Source organism: Lutra lutra, chromosome 8 (genome assembly GCF_902655055.1).
Source record: "Lutra lutra chromosome 8, mLutLut1.2, whole genome shotgun sequence".
In the NCBI taxonomy this organism is placed as follows: Eukaryota; Metazoa; Chordata; class Mammalia; order Carnivora; family Mustelidae; genus Lutra; species Lutra lutra.
Window position 1 is genome coordinate 127,213,727 of NC_062285.1, and position 16,004 is coordinate 127,229,730.

At 47.3% G+C, this 16,004-nt stretch overlaps 1 protein-coding gene across 6 annotated transcripts in view; it reads left to right on the top strand.

Annotated features, from left to right (window-relative positions):
• TXNRD1 (thioredoxin reductase 1) overlaps positions 1-10,383 on the top strand; it is a 125,653-nt gene extending 115,270 nt beyond the window's left edge. For all 6 annotated transcript variants that reach the window (XM_047740407.1, XM_047740410.1, XM_047740411.1 and 3 more), the window contains one exon: positions 8,447-10,383. In XM_047740407.1, coding sequence (XP_047596363.1) covers positions 8,447-8,509 — 63 coding nt within the window. In that variant the 3' untranslated portion in view covers positions 8,510-10,383. The remainder of the gene's footprint in view (positions 1-8,446) is intronic.
• The last annotated feature ends 5,621 nt before the right edge of the window (positions 10,384-16,004 follow it).

Sequence of the window (16,004 nt, forward strand, 5' to 3'; positions counted from 1 at the left end):
GATTTGATAGGGCTTAAAAAATTTCTTTTTCCGAGCTGGTGGTTGATTAATGAGAGAAAAATTGGGTGGTCTGTCTGCAAACATACTTGATGTGCAGTTATGTGTGTGGCACCACACTGGGTGCTTATGAGGCTAGAGCAGGGTTTTAAGATGAGATTAAGACAGAGCAGGAGGCAGCTGAGTAAAGGACTGGTTGCAGTTCAGGGGGTCGAGCCCCCAGATCAGGATCAGTCCAAAGCGGAGTCTGGGGTAGGGATGCGGGGGGCAGGACGGTTGAGGACATAGTTCTTGTCTACCACAAGTGGGATGTGTTGTAGTTAGCTAGACAGAGGGAACACCAAAGACAAGGCTCTGTGGAAGAGGTCCTGTTCCTTCATGGAACTGGAAAGCCCTTAGTACTGCTGTAGTTTGGGGAGTCCAGAGAGAGGGGGAAATAATTATGCTAGGTCATGGCCTTGTAAACCAAGGTAGGGTGTTTTTGGGCTTTATACTTGGGGCATTGGGGTTCGCCCAAGAGAAGGTTAGCTTGGGGGGTAATGTGATCATTTGCATTGTGGAGAGAAATCAGTCCCTAGCTACGTTGTGGTCTTGGACCTACTGGACCAGAGCAGCACATTGGGAAGTAAGGGAGGAGGAGGGGCTGGGCAGCGGGAGACCTTGATATGTTTGGGAGAGAAATAGGAAGTGGGCTTCGTGGTTCTTGCCAACTGACCGCAAGTGGGACAGGGAAGAGGTGGGAGTGATCGGCAGCTGTGGCTTGAAGCAGGTTCCGGGGAGTGATGCCGAACCTAGCGGTGGTGTTCATCGGGCCTTCCTCTGTGTGTCAGGCAGTCTGCTCTCTGCGGGGTCCTTACAAGAATTCCCTGGGTGGGGGGCAGTCGTAGCTCCATTTGACAGATGAGGGAATGGAGGACAGGGAGGTTGAATAACTTGTCCCTGGTTCTCCAGCTCGGAACTGGGAGAACCAGGATTCACACCCAACCAGTCTGGCTTCAGAGACTGTGCAGATGGCACTCCACTTCCTTGTCCCTTCCACAGTGTTGGACATAGAATTCGAGAAATGGACATGATTTTCCTGGTGGCAACACGACTGTGTGGGAGACGGGCCTGGCCACAGCACCGAGCTTTTCAGCCACCTTAGTTTCCACAGTAGCTAAAGCAGAGATGGTGCTGCAGTCATAGGGTTGGTGAGCCACGCTGTGCAGTTTGTCTAGGCTGGGTTCTCCCCGGCATTGCGTTATTAGAAGATGTGGCTTCGGGGCACCTGGGTGGCTCAGTGGATTAAGCCTCTGCCTTTGGCTCGGGTCCTGATCTCAGGGTCCTGGGATCAAGCCGCATCAGGCTCTCTACTCAGCAGGGAGTCTGCTTTCCCCTCTCTCTCTGCCTGCCTCTCTGCCTACTTAGGATCTCTGTCAAATAAATGAATTAAAAAATCTTTAAAAAAAAAAAAAAAGAAGAAGAAGAAGAAGATGTGGCTTCACTCAAGGTCATCCTTACAGCATTTCCTGCGGGGGCTGGGGGTGGGGTGGGAGAGATGCATACTGGGAAAAAGCTTCTCTCCTGTGGCCTGGCTGCTCAGCAGAAGAGCATGTGACTCTTGATCTCAGGGTCATGAGTTCAAGCCACATGTTGGGTGTAGAGATTACTTAAAAATAAAATCATAAAAAAAAAACTTGATTTAGAAACAGAAACAAGAAGAAAAGAAAATAGTTCATCTCCATTTTTCCTACCTACCACCCCTGCCTCTTGGCAAACACCAGTCTGTTTTCTCTGTGAGATTTTTTTGTTGTTGCTGTTGTTGTTTTTAAGATTTTATATATTTATTTGAGGGAGAGAATAAGTGAGAGAGAGAGCATAAGTGACGGTGGGGGGTTGGCAGAGGGAGAAGCAGACTCCCCCCCCCACTGAGCGGGGAGCCTGATACAGGACTCAATCCCAGGACCCTGGGATCATAACCTGAGCTGAAGGCAGAGGCTTAACTGACTGAGCCTGGTGCAGATACCTTTTCAAATTGGTCTTTTGGGGGGGGGTACATACCCAATATTGGACTTCCCGGGTCCTATAGATAGTTCTCTTTTTAAGGAACCTCCATATTGTTTTCCATAGTGGTTGCAACAACTTGTATTTCCCCCAGCAGTGCACAAGGGTTCCCTTTTCTCCACATCCTCGCCAACACTTAATTCTTTTCTTTTTGTTAATAGCCATACTAATAGGTGTGAGCTGGTGTCTCATTTTAGTTTTGATTTGCATTTCCCTGATGATTAATAACGTGGAACATTTTTTCATGTACTTGTTGACCATTTGGATGTCTTTGGAAAAATGTCTGTGCAGACCTGCTTATTTTTTAATTGGATTTGATTTAATTCTCTGTATATTTTAGATACGGACTTCTTACTAGATATATGATTTACAGTTATTTTCTTCCATTCAGGCAAGAGAGGAGTGGGTTTTTTTTTTTCCTCCCTCAGTAAGTACTACTTGCTTGCAAATCAGATTTTGAGAAACCAAAGTCTTCTGTTCTCCCAACTATGGAAATATTTTTTTACAGCATCTTGAACAAGGGAAAGTGAAATCTGATTTGTAGGGAGCTTTAAGGGACTATTTTTTCTGTGTTAGATGGTAGGTCTGACTTGGACAATCATTTGATTAGCTACCAGATCCAGTGCTTTTTCGTGTCTGGCTTTATGCTGTCGAGATGTGCCGCCCACAGTGTTACCCGTCCATGTGCGATACGGGCAGAAGCGAACACGGGTGGGGTAGGAACTTGACAAGCTCTCTGACCATATCTGAGCTTGGCGTTTAATTTTACATGCCTTTTAAAATTTTATTTTCTAATACATTTTTATTGGATTTCACCAATGCCAGTCCATGGGTTGAATTAGAGGTAATAATAGGTTAAAAACTGGTCCCGAGCACTATTTTAAAGTATTGAGAACGAGCCACGGCTCTGGGCCAGCGGTGGGTGGTTTGTGGAGTGAGTCACTGAGGGCTCTTCATGGCATTCTGATAACAGAACCCTGCCAGTTGAGCAACCAGCCTTTGGTTCTGAAGTGTCATTAGTGAGAAGAGTTGGCAGATTCCTCAGGTGAGGAACTGCTCTAGAAGAAGGAGTACTGTTGTTTTGACTGAGATCTCTTTGGTGTCAGTGCGGGGAGTGGAGGGGGGAGTCTTAATGCCTGGAGCATTGTCATGCATTAGCGTTATTCAGTGTGAAGATAGCGTGGTGCTGATTTATTCGGGATTTCTGAGCAGCAGTAATTGAGTAGGAAGATGACTGCACATCATTTAGAGTAGTAGTAATTTCAACTAACCAAGTTTATTTGTAGGGGAAAAATAATAGCCCATGAGGAGAGAGCATTACGAAAGACCCCAGTGAAATGTTTTTAAGTCAGTCTTTGTGCTGAACATCAAAAATTTTAGTTGTCAACATGATCGCAGCCTGGAGTAGGGGGGCTTATGAGACGGGGCGGCGGTGGCGGATCTGAAGGTGAGGGGCATAAGGTGAGGGCGTGCCTGACAGCAGCACTTGACCTCTGTACGTGTTCTTCGAGCTGGTGTGGAGAGGCATGCAGTGGTGGCCTCCATGCTCGTTTTAAAAGGATCTGTTTTTATGAAAATTCTAAAGAGGCTGCATGCACACAAAAATCTTGTAAAAATAAGGGCGCCCGGGTGGCTCGGTTGGTTGAGCAACTGGCTTCAGCTCAGGTCATGGTAAGTCCCACATCGGGCTCTCTGCTCAGCTGGAAGCCGGCTCCCTCTGCCCCTCCTCCAGCTCGTGCGTGTGCCTGTGGGCTTGCTCTCTCCCACTCGCTGTCTCTCAAATAAATAATCCTTAAGAAAATTTTTTTAAAATCTTGTAAAAATTCACCTTATCTTTTTTTTTTTTCATTTAGACTGATCAGCCGTGTGGCACTTTGGCTTTTCCACATCTTTACCATGACCATGTTATCAATACAAGACAAATAGATAAGAGCTCTTTTTTAAAATTCTTTTAAAAACATCCTGTATTTTTGATGGGTTTTTTTTTCTTTTCTTTTCTTTTCTTTTTAAGATTTTTTTATTTATTTCTTTGACAGAGATCACAAGCAGGCAGAGAGAGAGGAGGAAGCAGGCTCCCTGCTAAGCAGAGAGCCTGATGCGGGGCTCGATCCCAGGACCCTGAGATCATGACCTGAGCCAAAGGCAGAGGCTTTAACCCACTGAGCCACCCAGACGCCCCCTGGCTTCATATTTTTAATGTTTTAAGATACTGTCCATTATTACTTGGGTTTGAATTTTTTAAGATGCTTATAATATTGGTATATATATACCATATATATACATACACACACCATATATATGGTACATATTGTACATAACAATATGTACCATATATTGGTATAGAAGAGGTTAAAAAGGCTTTTATCACTACTTTTCTCGTAATGTGGTGTTTTTTTGTTTTTTTTTTTTTTTTTGGTTTGTTCCTCTTTTACACAAAAGTTTTTCTCCTTTTATTCAAAAGTAGTTTTGGTTCCGATTCCTATTGCTTTGACCTGCATACGTCAAAGTGGCCTTGATTTCTTTGCTCTTTTGTCTTTATATATATTAAAAGCTGGGAAACAACTTACTTCTCAGGAATCAAGGGGGTAGCTGACAGAAAGTTTGCCCAGGTGTGTCCAGGTGCACCAGTGCAGACGTGGGTACTCGATGAGCCTTGTTTCCTCACGGGACTCTCTCAAGCAAGCCCTGGCCTCCCATCTCAGGAAGACACGCAGTGGCTAGCGAGGGTCAGCCTGGGCGTAGGGAGGACAGTCGCACTCCACGGAAACTTAATGGTGTCCCTCCAGCCTACTTGGTGTGACCAGTAAGGTTTGGCTTGAAATCTTAATTGTACTCAGTAACCAAATATGCTTCTATATTTAATGAACACAAAGCCCTTCTACATTTTCATGACTGGGCAGTACAGATGGACAGTTTGGGGGTGGTGGTGGTGTTTTGCTTATAAAAACAGGTCTTTCCTTGCTGGTGTCCTGCGGTCATCATGGGTCAGCTGCACCTGCTCCCTTCTCTCCAGGGCCCGACTGGTAGGAGCAGCCCCTTCCCAGGGCATCTCTGGCTAAGTCACAGAGGGGATGGAGGTGTAGGCGAGCACACCTTGGTGCTCACACAGTTACGAAGCGACGCTTCCTGCTTGCATACATGACCCCGGCCAAAGCAAGCCCTGGGCGCCTCACGTCTAATAGGGTGAAAGTGTATATTGTGTGATCCACACGACAGGTCTTCATGAGGCTGTCTGTTTGGGAAATTAGCCAAAACTTCCCGATAGTTCAGTCAGAATTTTAAGATGTGAATTAAGTATCAGTGTTAACACAAAGAGAGATCAGATACGACAGAGAAGCAGCTATGTAAGACCTCATAATTGCTTATCAGCAGGAATGGAGACAGAAGCAGTGTTCATCGCAGATGCGTGGCCTGGTGATGGCCGACACTGAGAGCTGCTGGATGAAGGGAGAAGGAGGTGCGGGTCTTGGACAGGGTGGGTTGGAAGTGTCCAGGAAGAGGTGTTTGTTAGGTCTTACTGGTGGATGGCTCAGGAGGGACACAGTGGCTGGAGAGATGGTGCCTAAAAGGGGGAGTGGACTGAATGAGATATAATGTGAGGGTGTCTGAGTTGGGGAGAGCTGGGGCGGAAGCCTGGGGCAGTGCCTCCCAGCCTCAGTGGCGGCGTTGGTGCAGCATAGCTGGCCTGCGAGCTGGGGGAGATGGGAGTTCATCGTGCCTCCGTGCCACGGCGGGAGTAACCATGGTCATTCTCATGGGACGAGAGAGGAGAGAGTTAAAAGGGAGGTGAGGCAGATGACAAGAAGTTTTACCAAGGGCTGTGTGAAGGGAAGACTGCAAGGCGCCCTCTGGGTTTGGCAGCCAGACGGTTCTTGATGACCCACAGGCGTGGCAGGGACTAAAGCCAGATTTCAGTGAAATGAGGAATCAAAATAGACTGTAAGTACCAACAGCTTAAGATTTAGTCTGTAAAAAGGATAAGAGATGGTGGTGGTAGAGGTGATCATAAGGTCAAGGGAGAGTTTTTTTTTTTTGTTTTGTTTTTAAATTAATGCAATGGGAGCCAGTTTAAAAGCCAAGAAGGAGGAACCAATGGAAAAGGCCAGGTCAAGAATAAAAAGGGGTGGGTTCAGGTGACACAGGAAATAAGAACTTGAGGACTGGGATCCAGAGCCCAGCCTGGCACAAGGAGGGGCTTAGAAGAGTTGGGCTAGCCCGGGGTGGTGCGTTAAAGGCTTGTTACCCTCTGGTTGCATTTCTCCGAGCCAGAAGAACCTCCGGTAACATTTTTGTAGGTCTGTAGGTAACATTTTTGTAACATTAGTGTAGGTCTGATAGTGACAAAGTCGCTTAGCTTTTGTTTGTCTGAAATGTCTCCATTTTGCTTTCTTCATGGAGGAGGGAAGTTTTTGTTGACCATAGAATTCTAGGTTGACAGGTTTCTTTCTTTTCTTTCCCCTCATCATTTAGTACTTTGAGTCTATGCCAAGTACCTGGGTTTTGTTGTCTTCCTTTAAAGAGGACTGTGTGGTCGATGGTTAATGTCCCGGTAGATCACTTGATCCTCTGGAAGCTTGTCTTTAAGCTTTTTTAGGGTGGTCTAGAGTAGCTTTTACTCTGGGGCTCATAACGCCTAGCCCTGTTTTTAGATGGGGCTTTCTGAGGTCGCTCCTGATGGCTCCAGGGGCCCAGAGAAGTCTCTTGACTGCAGTTGGTGCAAACTGGAACGTTTCCCAGCCCTGAGTGGGTTGTGGTGCTGGTTCAGTTTGCAGCTCCGGTGGTGCTTCTTCTCTGGCTCCTGGGGTCCTGCCACCAGGATATGCATAGGTTGGTATTCAGGCAGAGATGAGGAGACCGTTCTTTCTCTGGGTAGCTGCCTCCTCTTGGGCGTTTGGCCCCACAGATCCCAGCCACCTCAGCCTCCCCAGTCTCCACTCCATTTCTCCCAAGTCCCCGAGATGTTTGCGCTCTCTCTGGGCTGCACCAGCGTCTTTTAGATGCTTCTGGGTAGAAAGCCAGGACTGTTGAAGGCTCACCTTGTTCCCCCTTTGTAGGTGATTTCCTGTTGTCTGGTGTCTAAAGTAGTTCCATGAGTTTTGCCCAGAAAGCTGGTTTGGTACCGATTACTCCATTCGACCAGGAATGAAAATCTGTTTCTAAATATGTACGAGTATACGTTTTTAAAAATTTTGACCATAGGCTTCCTATTTGGTAAAACTTTGGAAGATAAGCAACTGCTGGTTAGTTTACCATGCAGTAGACTTCTAGACTTTGGATTTTGCCAGAAATTCCCAGTGCATTGCCTGTATTGGTGTTCCACAAGAAATTCTACTATAAGACAAGTCTGCATTAGAATGAATCACTTGGGACTCGTGCTAAAAATGAGATTCCTGGGCCTACTGTAAGTCTGCTGTATTAAGATCAGTATAATTTCCGTGTATTTTAATCTGTGAGTAGACTTTTCTCACTGTAGAATCATTGTTTTTGTGAATAGATGCTCTAGTTCCACAAGCACCAGATGTTTTCAGGGATGTGGCAGGAGGCAGGCTCCTCTGTCACTGCAGATGGGAGTATCAGTTGGCCTGGCACCTTGGGAATCCAGTCCCATAGAAGTGACCCTCCAACCCAGCAATTGTACCTTAGCTGTGGGTACAGGGAGACTGCTAGAATGTCACAGAGCGTATTGCAAATAACATACTAGTAATACAGGAGCCTGGATATGTAATTGGTAATATAGTCACTGTTTGAATAATTGGGTTCTGTGGTATATAGTGTATATAGTATGCTGTAGTTAATTGAATACTGTTCAGTGCAGAGTAGAAGAATTAGAGCTCTTTGTACCCATATGGGTGAGTGATCACAGATCTGCAGGACAGAGCCAAGGAAGCAGGTGGCGGAAGAGTACATACATCATTTTGCTGGGTAGAGGTAAAGTTTTTAAAAACCCACCGAAGACGTGCAGGAAATGTTAGAGGAGTCGTAAGCACTGACAGGGGAGGGGCGTGCACGGCGACTCTAACCACGTTTGTAATCCCCAAGGTGAGCAGGCACACGGGTGTTTGTAACCAAGTACTTTATGCCTTTCTGCGTATCCAGACTCTCCCACTATGTGTTTCTTTTAGAGAATTGACAAGCAACTTGGGTGACGCATTTCATTGCTTTAATCACGCCCATGGTAATATAAAGTTAATATAAGTTAAATTTTTTTCTCTTTCACCTTGGTTTTAAATGTTTTTCCCCTTTTATCTGGAGAAATTGTGATATCCTTGGTCATATTACTTTTCTGCTGTATTCATTTTAAGTAGTCCCTAAGTCACTCTTGACGGCTACGGTGTTACCTGCTCTGCTCCCTGTTAAGTGCATGTGCTCCGGTGTCTGAAAATCTCCTGCTCTCTCCTCCCCGCAGGTGTTCACAACTCTGTCGGTGACCAAGCGCTCTGGGGGAAACATCCTCCAGGCCGGCTGCTGAGGTTAAGCCCCAGTGAGGATGCTGCCGCCGACACTCCAGACCACCACCGTGTTTCCTTGCCCAAATCCAAGGGGAGGTTTTCGGAAGGGTCTTGGACTTTGGCATCTGCATGTCCAGTGCTCACAGCACCCAAGGCCCCCTTGGATCTCCTGGGTAGCAGGTGGTGCGTGGAAGGCAGGCAGCGTCCCACTGGGGTCACCGTGACGGACTGGAACTGACACTCGGCAGGGCATCGGCGCGGTGCGTCCATGAAGTTGCTGGCCTCAAGCCCGTGTGGTGGGCAGTGACGGAACAGCTGTCGAGCAGTTTCAGCATGACCTTCCCTTCGTGGGTTTGCTGATTCTCACTGTTAAGCTTTCTACTGTTGATTCTTTTTTTCTTTTTTCTTCCAAGGTGTGAATGATACTAGAAATGAGAAGTGTTAGTAGTCGATTTTTGTCCAAAAGCCAGTCTTGGCTGGAGTATGCAAGTAAGGTTCCTTGTGCACAGGAGGCGCGATTTGGTCCTTTGGAAGCTGCGTAGGCTTGTCCCACACGAGAGAACTGCCCCAGGATTCCCGGGTCCCGTTCCCTGTGACCGACCGTTGAGCAGGGTCTCCCCTGATGAGTTCTGTATCCAGAACAAGTACAGTTAGGGTTGAATCTGGCCACATTTGCTCCATGCACTGTGTCACCGACTGTTATCAGTTCTGATTGTTTTTAGGAAAGGAGGTGGCCCCTTGGCTGGCCTGTTGGAAGTAATCTCCAGCGCACGAGCTGCCAGTGGAGGGGAATTCCCACCAGGACTCATCAGGGAGGCAGAGTTGCACCTTCAACGGGGAAAAACAATAAATGTTTTCCTTTATATAGTTTGTGTTGGTCTAAGTGAGCTCTTTTGCAGTAAGAAACATTTAACTTGTGTAACACTTTTTTTGGGTAACTTTAGCTTTAAGCTAAAAACACAGACTATCACGGCCTTACTTTTCACGTGTACTTTGTATCTGTCCCTTCCTGTGAGCTGCATTCATAGGAAAATAGGTCTTCCCACACTTAATGATTTAACTCTTTTGTGGTAATTGCTTTTTTAAGGAAGCTCTTAATGTCATAAGTTATTATTTTTGACCACAGGTGGATGTGAAGGATTTTCATTTAAAAACCAAACGGTTTTGACTTTTTTCTGTTGAATGAATGACTGGTCCTGGCAGAATTGTGTCAGAAGTGTTTATGCTCCATTAGCTTTCCAGCTTGTAGGTGACGGAGAGGGATTAGCTCCGCAGCTCTAGATTAGTGCGTGAATGTGCGGACTCTTCCAGGACTACGTGTGGGCCACCTTGTCCCTCTCCAAGTTGGATTTGAAACTTGTGCTGTGGCCATCAGGCCTCCCGCCAGCAGGTCACCCCTCCCCTCAGCCCGGATTCTCGGTGGCAATGCCAAGTGGCTGATCTACAGTACATTTCTTGGTCACCTCAGGGAACGTCTGCATCTGCCTGGTGCTTCGTCAGCAGAGTGCCTCACCCTGCCCCTGCGGCTCTGCCTCATGCTCTCACCCATGCAGTTCTTTGAAGACCAGAAGGAGAATGGGGGGAAACTGAGGCAGTTGGCTGTTCAGTTTTATTTATTTTTTTTTTAATTTTCTTTTTCCTGCAAGCCTGCCAGTCTCAGAAGTTAGAACAGTAGGCAGTATGATATGTTCGTGCCTAATCATGTTGTGATTCTCTCTTAGTGGAATGGAATGTTCAGCCCCCACAAGAAGGATTATACCTTATCGGCTTGTCTTATTTACATTCTATAATTGCCCACGGTACTGAGATTCATGATTCATATTAAATTCTATGTATTTTGTTATATATCTTCTGGAAAAAAAACAATGTGAAACATTAAAAGGTATTAATATCCCCCCCCCCCCCCCCCCCGTGTGCCTTCTTGCTGCGTGCTGGACGGAGTTTGGGTTTGGTGTTGACGATGACGACAGCTCACTGCCGAAGAAGCTTCACGGAGGCCGCGGAGGTTTATGTTCTAGTATTTCTGGCTCTTTCGGATTCCATTTTTCAGCTTACCCTGATGGGACTGCCCAGTCTTGACCTTTAGGGCAGTAAACCCCTCGCCCAAACCTCCCTCTCAGTGCTCCTGCGTGTCCTTGGCTGCGCACCTCTGTTACTTGCCCACAGAGCAGCGTGTGGCTGTGCGATCCCTCCTTCCCCTCCGGACCCAGCCATCCTCCGGCGCACCGACTGCTTAGGGCCGGTGGCAGCCTCTGGCCATGTCTGGCCGGTTGCGCTGTGCAGCGTTCACGTGAATGCCGCCCCCCAGGCTCTATTTACTCACTCGCGCACACTTCATTTTCTTGTGTGTAGGTTGTTCAGCAGAAACCCCTCTTGTGTGAGTCCTTACCAAAAACCTCTCTCAACTATTTCTTTTCCATCCTGAGTGATTGCGGAGTGCTAACAGTAAGAGCCAAATGTGTGTTCGCTGCAGCCTGTGCCATGCACTGAGGCTCAATGCATACCGGCACCTTCAGCCTTCAGCCTCAGACTGCTCTGTCCCGACCCCAGCCCTTTGCAGAGAGGCTGAGGTGGGAATCCTTGCTCAGGATGGCCCAGCTAGATAGTTGTTTTTTTTTTTTTTTTTTAAGATTTTATTTATTTGACAGACAGAGATCACAAGTAGGCAGAGAGGCAGGCAGAGAGAGAGGAAGAGAAGCAGGCCTCCTGCTGAGCAGAGAGCCCGAAGCGGGGCTCGATCCCATGACCCTGGGATCATGACCTGAGCCGAAAGCAGAGGCTTTAACCCACTGAGCCACCCAGGTGCCCCCAGCTAGATAGTTTTGAAGCAGAGCTAGGTCTGTGACTGACCCGGGCCCCTCCTCATCGCCGCCTTTCTATGCTGCCTGCCGCCCCCCTCAGACGAATGGGAGCGTTAGGAGCTGCTGGAGCCATTCCGGGGACTGCCGGCTTGTCACATGCCATGATGCAGTGCGGTCAGGCACGATTAGTCAGTACTTTGAGATGTTGTAGCACTTCTCCCGACTGGCTTTTACACTGCCAGTTTCTTATCATGCTCTAGCCAGGATGTCACTGCTCAAACCTCCCTTGCCCCAGGCCCTCAGGATCTTCCAGAGGCCTCTAAATAGCACATAGTCCCCTCCAGGCCCAGGCCTGTCACCTGCGCCTCTGACCTCTGCTTTCATTTGCTAGTCTGCACACCTGCTCTGTGCTCCAGATTGACTCGCCTGACCTCCCCCCTCTGGATCGCCTCCACCAAGGGTTGTCTCCTCCTACACTTCGTGACACTCTGTGTTTTCCTAGAGGACTTTGACTCCACATGGAGACTGGTGTATGTGACTTCTGGTCAGTCTCTACACCTCGATGATCAGGGTTCTTCACCTCTGCCCCCCCAGCATCTAAGACAAGGCCCTGTGAATGATGCACAAAAGCAAGTGCACTGCAGAGGCACCTAAAACATTCTGTGATCCGTGTGGCAGCCGGAGCTAAGCTGAGGCCAGATCAGGACCTGTCAGAGATGGCCACTTCAAGGGGCCTGTTCCTCTCTTCCTCTTACACCGGGAACCTTTGATTCAAATGTTAATGAGAGTAGAAAGGGCAGGGACAAGACCAGTCCACCTCAGCATTGAAGAAAAAAGCACAGTAGACTGCTTTGAGATACCGCTGCATTCCAGCTACAGAGCAGATTTCTATTCTGACAGCAGCCAAATGTTGGCAAAGATGTGGAGCCAATGGGACATTTATTTATTGCTGACAGGAGTGTAAATTAATCGATACAGTCACTTTGGAACACAGTTTGACATTACCCAGTACCGAGTTAAACGTGCATGTCCTATGACCCAGCAGTACCACGCTCGGTTACGTATCCGCACACACGTACGTCTGTGCACCAGCAGGCACCTACGAGAATATTCATGGTGCTGTTAGGAACAGCGAAAGCCGGAACCTGGGAACAGCCAAGAACGGACACACAGATTGTGATGTCTCCATAGAATAAGACTATAGCAAGGAAACACACAGCGTCACGCATCAGTCTAAAGCAGTCCGAGTGAAAAAGCCATGAAGGAAAATGTACAGTGTGACTCCACTGCGTACACAAACAGGGAGAATAAAGCAGTGTCTGTATATACACTTAGAGACAAAATTGGCATAGCACCATAGGGGAAAACGAGAATGAAAATTCAAAATGAAGAATATGGAGTATAAGCTGATGATTGCCCAGGAAGGCATGGAATGAAGGTGGGGTCAGGAAGGGGTACCTAGGAACTAAAGATTTCTTTCTTTCTTTTTTTTTTTAAGTTTTTATTTATTTGGGAGAGAGCAGGAGCTGGGGGAGGGGAAGCCGAGAGTGCAGAGACCAACATGGGATTCTCCTTCCGACTGAGCCACCTGGGTACCCCTGAAGGTTTCTTAACCCAGGCGGAGAACTTCTGCACCTGTTGTATCAGTACATTGTTCACAGAAGTTCATGTGTATCTACTCAGTAGTTCTTCCAACAGCTGCAAAAGGGCTGCCTTGGGCAGCTTGAATGTCAGAATGCTGGGGAGAGGGGATGTATCCACGGAGGTTCTGCATTAGGAACTAGGAGACCAGACTCCAAGGAGAGAAAATATTTTATTTTGTGCTTTGTGGATCCAGTGGGTTTTTGGTTTTGTTTTTGTTTTACGGATTGAAGGTTTGTGGCAACCCTGCATAACACGGATGCCCTTTATCCAACAGCCTTTGTTCACTTTGTGTCTGTGTCACATTTTGCCCATTCTTGCAGTCTCTCACACTTTTTCACTATCGTATTTGGTGGTGATCCATCATTGCGATCTCTCGTGTTACTGCTGTGATGGTGTCGGGGCACCGCGAACTGTGCCCATACGTAACTGGTGTGTGTGTTCTGACTGCCGCACCAACTGGCCATTGTCTCCCTCCTCTTGCGTGAGACACAGAGTCTCGGAAGTGAAGCCAGTTAACGCTGCGGTGACCTCCACATGTGCAAGTGGAAGGAAGAGTCACCTCAAACCAAAAACTAGAAAGGATTAAGTTTAGCGAGGAAGGCACGTCGACAGCCAAACCAGGCCAAAAGTGAGGCCTCTCGCTCCAAACAGCCAGATTGTGAATGCAAAGGAAGAGTTCTTGAGCGACGTTTAAAGTTCTGCTCCAGCTAAGAGAGCCCAACAGCCTTCTCTGAGTGGTCTGGATTGAAGACCAAACCGGCCGCAGCATTCCCTCAGGCCGAAGGCTATCCAGAGCCAGGCCCCAACTTCCTCCAATTCTGTGAAGGCTGAGAGGAGAGGCAGCTGCAGAAGAGAAGTTTGAAGCTAGAAGAGCTTGGTTCGTGGGGTTTAGGGAAAGAAGCCGTCTCCATAGCATAGAAACAAAGAATGTGGTTTCTTGATACAGAATCTCCTCCTCCCCGTGAAGATTGTTGAAATGGCAACAAAGAATTTAGAATATCACATAAACTTAGTTAATAACACCGTGGCAGAGTTCGAGAGAATTGACTCCCAATTTTGGAAGAAGTTCTACTGGGGGTAAAAAGCTACCAGAAAGCCGTACCTGGGTGGCTCAGTTGGTTAAACACCTGACTCTTGGTTTCAGCTCAGGTCATGATCTCAAGGTCATGAGATGGAGCCCCCCGGTAGGGACCTGAGTGTGGAGCCTGCTTGGGATTTTCTCTCTCCCACTCCCTCTGCTCCTCCCCACCCCACTTTTGTCTTCTCTCTCTCTCTCTCTCTCTCTCTCTCTCAAAAAAAAAAAAAAAAGTGCTGCGGCTCCTGGGTGGTGTAGTCAGTTAAGCATCTGCCTTCGGCTCCCGTCACAATCTTCAGGTTCTGGGATGGAGCCCTGGGTCAGACTTCCTGCTCAGCAGTGAGTCTGCTTCTCTCTCTCTCTCCCTCTCCACTGCTCATTCTGTCTCTCTCAAATAAGTAAAATCTTTAAAAAAATAAATGAATTTGGGGAAAAAAAAAAGTTACCAGACAGCATATTATGCTATAGGGAAATCATTTGTGAACTAAGACTCAAAATGATGCAGCAAACTTCAGTCTCTTATTTTAAGAAATCCCCACAGCCACGCTTCAGCACCCGCCTCCCTGATCATCCAGCAGCCAGCATGGAGGCAAGACCCTCCCCTAGCAAAAAGGTTATGACTCTGGCCAAAAGCTCAGACGATGGCTATTTTATCAATAAAAAAATGTTTTTGATTTAGGTGTGTACTTTGTTTTCTTTCTGACATAATGCTATTGCATACTTACAGTATAGCATGAACATAACTTACAGCACAGAGAGACCAAAAATGGATTGACTTGCTGTGTTGTGATAGTCACCGTACCACGGTGGCCTGGAACGGGACCCGCAGTACCTCCGAGGTGGGGCCGAATAGCGGAGAGCCTTTCCCAACCATCACTCACCACAATTCCATTCCTGATAGGAGATCCAGGAATGGGCAAAACAAACTTGAGTTTTGGGGTAATTTGTGACATAGCATTAGATGATGAGTGTTGGAGAAAGCAGGTCATAGAACGACAGGCCAGGTCTCTCTTCCCTTGAACCCACTTTATTTATTTATTTTTTTAAGATTTTATTTATTTATTTGACAGAGAGATCACAAGTAGGCAGAGAGGCAGGCAGAGAGAGAGAGAGAGAGGAGGAAGCAGGCTCCCCACCGAGCAGAGAGCCCGATGCGGGGCTCAATCCCAGGACCCCAGGACCATGACCTGAGCTGAAGGCAGAGGTTTCATCCCACTGAGCCACCCAGGCGCCCCTTGAACCCACTTTAAATCAGAGCACTCAACTTCTAATATTTCATAAAAATCTTATTTAGAAAAAAGGAATTTTTTTTAAAGTTTTTACATTTGAAATTCCACTGCAAGGAAGCCAGGTTTTACTACAAAACCTTTCCCGCTAATGCTCCACAGCGCTGAGAGCATGCGCCGTCCTCTGGGTCCTCCTGGGAGTCTCCCAGGATGCTGAGCAGAGTAGGATGTGGGACTTCTCGGCCTCCATAATGGCACCAGCCGTTTCCTGTAAGAAATCTTTTTCTTGTACATATATCCTGTGGGTCTAGTTTTGCTAGAAGAAAGGTGTGTGTGGTCAGATAGGGCAGTTGAGTGTACACAGTTATTCCTTCATTTCTTTAAAAACTTCTATGCAGGGCACCTGGGTGGTTTAGTTAAGCATCTGCCTTTGGTTCAGGTCATGATCCTGGGGTCCTGGGATCAAGCCCTGTGTCAGGCTCCCTGCTCAGTGAGAGGAGTCTGTTTGTCCCTCCCCCTCTTCTCCTCCCCCCGCTCATGCTTTCTTTCTCAAATAAAGTCTTTAAAAATGCCATTCAGCAGGAACTGTTCTAGGCAGAATTCATTAGTAAGCAAAACATCAATAATCCTGTACACTGTAGTTGAGGGAAATAGACAAAAATAAGTCAATTGTATAGAACTTTCATTGGTGTTAAGTGCCGGGGAGAAAAATCTAAGCCAGGAAGGAGATGATGAGGGTGTGGAGCCCAGGGAGTGGGATTTTAACTAA